Source organism: Sinocyclocheilus anshuiensis, unplaced genomic scaffold (assembly GCF_001515605.1).
Source record: "Sinocyclocheilus anshuiensis isolate Anshui unplaced genomic scaffold, SAMN03320099.WGS_v1.1 scaffold112, whole genome shotgun sequence".
In the NCBI taxonomy this organism is placed as follows: domain Eukaryota; kingdom Metazoa; phylum Chordata; class Actinopteri; order Cypriniformes; family Cyprinidae; genus Sinocyclocheilus; species Sinocyclocheilus anshuiensis.
Genome location: NW_015557175.1, coordinates 2,361,884 through 2,369,879, shown reverse-complemented (window position 1 = coordinate 2,369,879; position 7,996 = coordinate 2,361,884). Strand labels below are relative to the sequence as shown.

General features: G+C 34.5%; 1 protein-coding gene across 1 annotated transcript in view; it reads left to right on the top strand.

The window, feature by feature from the left end:
- The first annotated feature begins 5,644 nt into the window (after positions 1-5,644).
- Positions 5,645-7,996, top strand: part of LOC107678460 (BTB/POZ domain-containing protein KCTD9) — a 12,030-nt gene continuing 9,678 nt past the window's right edge. Inside the window, exons 1-6 of the mRNA XM_016473735.1 lie at positions 5,645-5,835; positions 6,078-6,199; positions 6,409-6,452; positions 6,634-6,730; positions 7,476-7,534; positions 7,653-7,781. Coding sequence (XP_016329221.1) covers positions 5,788-5,835; positions 6,078-6,199; positions 6,409-6,452; positions 6,634-6,730; positions 7,476-7,534; positions 7,653-7,781 — 499 coding nt within the window. The 5' untranslated portion in view covers positions 5,645-5,787. The remainder of the gene's footprint in view (positions 5,836-6,077; positions 6,200-6,408; positions 6,453-6,633; positions 6,731-7,475; positions 7,535-7,652; positions 7,782-7,996) is intronic.

Below are 7,996 nucleotides of genomic sequence, written 5' to 3'. Positions count from 1 at the left end.
ATTAGATATATTTTGTAACATATATAAAGTAGATAAATATTTAACATCTAAAATGTTAATGGGAGAACATATTTCCTTAATACCATAAAAAGCATTTATGATTTATGTTTAAATATGTGACCCTGGACCACAAAACCAGTCTTAAGTGTCAATTTGAGTCTTAAGTGTCAAATTGAGATCATCTGAAAGCAGAATAAATAAGCTTTCCATTGATGTGTTGTTTGTTAAGATAGGACAATATTTGACTGAGATACAATTATTTGAATATCTGGAATCTGAGGGTGCAAAAAAATCGAAATATTGAGAAAATCTCCTTTAAAGTTGTCCAAATGAAGTCCTTAGCACTTAGACAGTGTCTGCCCTAGGCCAATTACCCGGTGAGTGATTAATTACCATGACGGTGAGAATGTAATGCTGTAATTATGAGGTAGGGCTTACACATCACATGCAAACACTCACCAAACCAACAAAAACAATCGAGACACCTCCAGCAAATGTCAACTGCTATAGAACAGCTTAAAGGGACAGTCCACCTGAGCATGAAAGTTCTATCATCATTTACTCATCCTCATGTCGTTCCAAATCTGTATGACACAATGTATTTTTGGCTATTGCTACAAATATACCCCAGCGACTTAAGACTGGTTTTGTGCTCCAGGGTCACATAAATATGTATAATTTTATTTAAATTAAAATGTTATTGTTATAAAGCAATTCTCTTAACAATAAGGTATAGTAATGGTGATAATGATACTAATAAAAGTCATACAGTATGCTGACATTTAATATATATAAAATAATGACATCCTCATGTATATCAGGAACCTGGCCGAACACGTTTGGCAGGTCCTAGACAAGCTGAGGGAATACCATCTGTATCTCAAGGTGGAAAAATGCATGTTCCACCAACGCTCCACCCAGTTCCTTGGCTATAACATCAGTTCTGAAGACATCAAGATGGATGAGGGGAAAGATGAAGCTGGCCAGAACCCCAGCATTTCCTTGGTTTCTCCAATTTCTACTGCCATCAAGAATTACAGTTCAGTCACCGCTCCACTCATCTCTCTTCTGAAAGGCAGGCCCAAGTCTCTGTACAGGATTCCAGAAATCTCCCAAGCATCCCAAGGCCTTCGAAGGCTTTGAAGCCTGAACCTCTAGAGCAGGAGCGGTACTCTCACAGCAGCAGGGGAATCCATCCCGACTCCATCCATGTACCTTCTTTTCCAAGAAGCTGTCTCAGACGGAGTAAAACAACAATATCGGCAATTGTGAACTCCTAGCCATCAAACTTGCTTGGAACAATGGAGACAGTGGTTGGAGGGAGTCTGCCGTCCTTTCAGCATCCTCACAGACCACCACAACCTTGAGTACCTCAACAAGCTAGAAAGACTCCCGATGTAGCTTATAGAATGCAGGGTCCCACTTTATATTAAGTGGCCCTAATACCTGTGTACTTACATAGTAACTAGATGTGTACATAGTATGAAACTACAGCGTAAGTACACATTGGTACATAGTATCTACAGCTGTAATGTTTGTGCAACTACACATATGTAACAACCCACTGTGTAAAAGGACATTGGTAACAACACATTTTGGTAATGAAAGTACAAATGTGTAACAGAACTAACAGCACTTTTTGGTCAAGAAAGTGTTACACTTTATATTAAGTAAACAATTCCTATGGAACACTTTATATTAAGGGGACAGTTCCTGAGGAGTTGTAAGACCATGTAAGTATACTGGTATTACAGTAGTGCACCAACTCCACCAACTTTAGATCCAACTCCTCCCACTTTACATATCCCTAAACATACCCATCTCCACCACCTGGATCCCATTTCCACCCCTAAACCTACCCATCTCCACGCCCTGTTGTTACAAAATGTAGTTATATATGTCCTGTTACACATTTGTACTTACACAAACCATTCAGAGGGTTGTTACATGTGTGTAGTTACAGAAATATTACAGCTCTAGATACTATGTACCAATGTGTACTTACACTGTGGTTACATACTACGTACACATTTAGTTACTATGTAAGTACACGGGTATTAGGGCCACTTAATATAAAGTGAGACTGAATGCAGTTATGTGCCCCTAAAATGTAAGAGATTGGGGCAAAAATGCCCCTGTATGTGTTTTTGTCTCATATTTATATCATATGATAAGAGATATCACACGAGCAGTGAGAGCAATATCACACTCGTGCTGTTTTTTTTTTCCATAGTGCAAATGTGATTTTATACAACAGTTCAGTAAATAAGAAGTTAATATTCTGTTATATTTGAGACACAATATTGTCTGTTTTTGCTCAGTTTTGCAAAGGTAAATATTTCCTATAAAGCCACAGCAGGACTGTTTTGTGTCTCCAATCAACAGCGGTGATTTGTTTCTAAATGAATCCAGGTTTTGAACAAATCTGGTGAACCAATGATTCAATGGGCCATTCATTAAGAGAGCCATTTTCTTAATTCCTGAATGAATCAGCCATTTGACAGATTGAAACATCATTTACTCATCCTCATGACCAAAACAGCCAAACTGTTTTGGTTACCAATGACTTTAATTGTATGAACAAAAAAATACTGAGATGTTTCTCAAATTATCTTCTGTTATGTTCCATAGTTTATGTTAGGCCATTGTAGCCTAAATGTTTATGTGTAATAAATTTTATGTTGAATCAAATAAAATATTTCTTTCTAAAGCTACGTTTTGTAGTGTCTACTCAATTGTTTTCTCATTTAACACAGTAATGGCTTTAAATGATCTTTTGGGGGTAATTTCACAGCCAAATTTAACTATATATATATATATATATATATAACAAATAAAAATGTTGTCAGTATCATAGTTATATGCTGTTATTGTTGACTATTCTTTGCTTCCCGCAGTTCAGTTCTTATATATATTAGTTTGCTTGTTTGTTTGTTTTTTGAAGAGGCCTCTATGAACTAATGCTAGAAATAATGGCTAAGAACTGCGGGAAGCAAAGAATAGTCAACAATAACAGCATATAACTATGATACTGACATCATTTTTATTTGTTATTTGAATTTTAAGTTATTTATCCCCTTTGACAGAAAATCAAACTGGAATAATGTCCTTGTACATAATGAATAAAAAGCACAAAGTATGTTGAAGAGGACGTCTGCCTTTATATCCACTTTAGTCTGAGAATACTTTTAGTGAAAAATAACCTTCATTATTTGTGTAGAGAAAACAAGACAAACCTCAAATAAGAGAAGACAAACTGGAAATCATTTACAATATTTTTCCAAATCCTTTTCAGTTTGAAATTGTATTGCTGCTACTCTCCATCAGTCCAGTTCAGAAGATAATGTGGCTTGCTTAGGTATGGTTAGATCTTAACCCTAGTATGTATAATAAATAAATAAATAATAAATAAATGATTATTTAAAATAAATGTATTTCATACTTCAAATCCATTAACAAATTTATTGACATATCACTTAAGACTTACTGATATAAAATTATAATTAAACTTTATTTGGAGTATTTCTTTATTGCACAATGCACAGCTCTTAATATTATGCACAAAATGTGTTTTAATATCATTATTAATAAGGATTATATGATCTCTGTATTATATTATATTACTATATCTGTATTAGTCTTTAAATGAAAGACATTTAAAGTGTACCTGAAGTATACTTGCAACAGTTCTACTTTTTCACAATCAGATTTACTTAAGTATATCTTTAGTTGGACCTCAGCACTACTTCTGCACAATTAAAGTGCATTAAGCACAAAAGTAATTGTTCCAATTTAGCAGACTTTAAGTATAACAGATTAGTACACCAAAAGTACAATTGCAGGGTATTTTTATTAAGCACAACAATATGTAAATGTATTTGTAGTATACTTAGCACAAAATAAATATATTTCAAATACATTGTAGTATTTTTTTTTTCCACTAGGGAATGTTTAGAGAAGAAATAGAGAGAAAGCTTGAGAATAGATCAGTGTGTTTTCCCTAGTTTTTCATGAATTTAGACCTCAAAACAGAACTGTGCTTTAACTGATTAAATGTTTAATCAGTCAAACAATATTAGACTAAATGTAGTCTAGATAACATCCCTACTGATAGCATAACTAATAAGTCTTGGAAGGTCAGTTAAGGAGCACAAACCTTGCTTGACAGTGGTTTTGAATATAAAATAGGCCATAACATTATCTCTGTAAACCTGTGTAAAGAAATCACTCTCTACTGTGTGTGTGCATATGGCTCCTTATCTAATTTATTGTCAAGAAGGCAATACGCAACCCAAACAACCTGAACGGGAATTCTAGGGAGAACTTGAAACCTCCCTGTACCTGAAGGACATTTTGTCAACAGTAACTTGCAAGAGAAGTGATTATCAGCCTTTTGTGTTTGCAGAGCATGTGGGTAGTTACAGACATAGTGGGGCATTCTGGAAGGGACAGGCCTTTTACAGAAGATAAGACTGGGGCCACCATGTAAGAATCCGTCAGCTATAAGCAGGATATTATCACTCGCTGCCTTATTGTTTAACGACATTTATCAATGCTTCTACATGTGTCCTGTTTTAGTTTTTCTTAGTGCTTCAGATAGGAGGACAAACATTGGCCAAGTAGTGATATTAGTTTTATCTTATGGGGATTTTTTCAATACTCTTGGTATTAAAAAGATAATAAGGAGGTGATTTTATTGCTTTTAAGATCTGAAATATTAGATAGTGTAAACAAATAGTGTGAAAATGCAGATATCATTTTCTTGCATTAGATGTTCATAAACAGTTAGGACATCATGAGGTTTACACTATTAGTTCTTAGACATATAGTTTATGGCTTAGAATGCATGTGGGTCAAAAATTATACAATTGGATGCATATTCTTTATAATACTATTGTTTGTGTATAATAATAATAATTATTATTATAACTTTATGTAAACTAGAGACATTAATAATTAATACTAATACTAATAATACATAATACTAATTCTATTAATACTAAATGTGAAAAATGAGTTTACAAGACAGTCACTGAGAATTTTTTGGAATGTCAGTCATGTGAAACATATAGGAAATTGCTATTTTTTAATGTATTTTATTTTTTTATTCATTTATTTATTTAGCCAAAAATATGTTTACTCTGCCCCCTAGTGTAGAAAAAAGGCTCAATATACATATGTCATTTGAAACCATCGAATACTCGTCCATTTAAGCCATTTGCACAAAAGTAAAACTATCTTTTGAATTTGAAATGTTTATTTATTTATTTTTACAGACTTTATACGATATATAAATGACAGAATTATAGATGTGGGGTTCGTTTTGCAACACTACTTCGGCTTGACAGTTTGTTTGCACTACAGTCTGTCGCAGGCTGAGACTTCCACAGTTGAACCCGCAGTCCTCTATATAGGGCTTCATAATGAATGAGTAGTTTGACTACAGCAGCAGCCCACGGTCACTGAGGTAATCATTTCCCTTGCCTCAAAATTCCATTCTCACCAGGCGAGTTTTTCATTAAAGAGTCCAACACCACAATTGTGTCCGATTGGTCTACGCAGCGGGCGCAGTCTATGAAACGCGTCCTGTGATTGGCCAATCCTCGAGGTCGGCAACAGTATCCGCGGTTTGATTGGACAGCTGCTTCGTCATCTTGCTACAATGTAGCTAGGTTGGCTCTTCCTACTCGCTTTACGTAGATATTAGTTTAATACATAGATAATTTAGCGATATATTAATTTATTAATATTTGTACAGTTAATACGTTTAATTAGTGTGAACAAAGCATGCGAAGGGTGACGCTTTTTGTCAACGGAACCTCCAAAAATGGCAAGGTGAGTGAACACACGCAGTGCACGTTTAGCCTGCCCAACTCCAGATTTTATACTGTTAAAATAGTATTATAAAATAACATTTATTAAATTATTCAGCAATAGTAAAAAAATATTAATTGCTTTATTCACTCCACACGTTATCCACGCAGACAGATTGTAATAATTATTATAATAAAAATGAGTGTAATTCTTGCAAGCATTGCAATTTTAATGGCTTCATCATGCGTTTGTTTCTTTTGCAGGTTGTAGCTGTTTATGGGACTCTGTCTGATCTTTTGACAGTTGCCAGCAATAAATTGGGAATCAGGGCTTGTAACCTATATAATGGGAAAGGTGGTCTCATAGATGACATTACCCTCATCAGGTGCGTTGCATTGGCATTTTTCAACTATTAATTGGTCATTTAGGAAAGACAATGTTGGGAACGTTATTGAAAAATACATTGCTTTTCTCAGTTTGACCTGCTTTGAGTTGAATGTTTACAGTGAGCCTTGTACTATTCTTGAGTGGGATAAGCAAATGAGAGGTAATATGGCGGATGAACTGACTGGTTATTGTGTATATATTCCACAGAGATGATGATGTGCTGTACGTGTCAGAAGGAGACGCTTTCATCGGTGAGTCAACATCATTTTGTTTTCTGCTTTATGCCACTTGAAACGCCAGGGTCATGAGATTTCCAGGGAACACAAACAAATAACAAAGTCGCTTTTCTTAAAAGCATAAAAATAGATTTTCATTGTTCAGTGAAATCGGAAGTGTGCAGTGTGTAAAACGATGAATGTGTTTGTGTTTTAGACCCTCAGAGTGATGGGAAAATGTCAGATGACATCTCGGGATCGCACACCGATTGGCTGACGCTGAATATTGGTGGGCGGCTTTTTACAACCACTAGGTAAACATTTGCTGTCTTATTGGTTTAAAATCCAAGTATCAAGTTCTAATCTTTTATTATAACTATTCTTAATAGATATTTTTATAAATGGAAAATTTAAGAGAGAGGAAATAAAGCAAGAGGCACGAAAGGCTGTGATTTGAAAGTGGTTAAGGTGTTTTTAGGCAAGAAAGAAACCGTCGTAACCATAGTCAAATTTGCAAAATCGGCGACAACAATATGCCAATTAAAAAAAAAAAATTATATATATATATATATTGAGCATAATAATAAAGAATTCTAACATTAATAACATATGCAGTCACAGGTGTGCATATGTCACCTTTTTTACGGCAGATAAATATGAATATGGCTCATCCAAAAAAATGTTAAAGTGCAAACCCTATATCTTTAAAATACATAAAGTACAGTCTTGTTGTCTGCAGCAATTGTTGTTAGCTAAAAGTAAAACTATAAAAAAAAAAACTGTTAATTGAAATAAAGATGAAATAAAATAAAATATAAATATTAGATGATTCAGACTTAAACACTTAACAAATAAACAAATTAATTCATAAAACAAAACTGCAAATAAATAAGTTTAAGTACTAAAATAAATTGAAATAAAAAATTTAAATACTAAATAAAAAAATAAAAGCTAATTCAAAATATGAATACTAAAATAACACTAGTCTGCAGATGCTTAGGGGTGTGTCCTTGAGATGTCATTAATGAAGTCTGGTCTCCCTGTTTCCTCTTGTTTAAGGAGTACTCTTGTGAGTAAGGAGCCTGACAGCATGCTGGCACACATGTTTAGAGAGAAGGGTAAGATATAGTTCATGTTCACTCACTGACTGATTTAGGCATTGTTTGTTGTGCTAGTTCAGCAGGTTGTGAATCAGTGTGTAGCACAGTTCTATCAGAGTTCTTTCTTGATCTGCAGATGTATGGGGTAATAAGCAGGATGAACGAGGGGCTTACCTCATTGATCGCAGCCCAGAGTACTTTGAGCCCATCCTGAATTACCTGAGGCACGGCCAGATCATTGTCAATGAAGGAATAAACTTACTCGGTGAGTGACATCTGAATGTTACTGAAGGCGTTCTCGGATGATAGCTCCCATCTAGTTTATTAGATATACATTAGATATTAAAGTTAGTATGTTAGATATGCTGTACATTTGAGCCTGGGGTGTAGATTGATGCAGTAAGTTTAAACTTGGTAAATCACTGCAGTTCAAGGCACTTTTTTATGTGACAGCAATAGTAATATGATAAAAGGCACCTT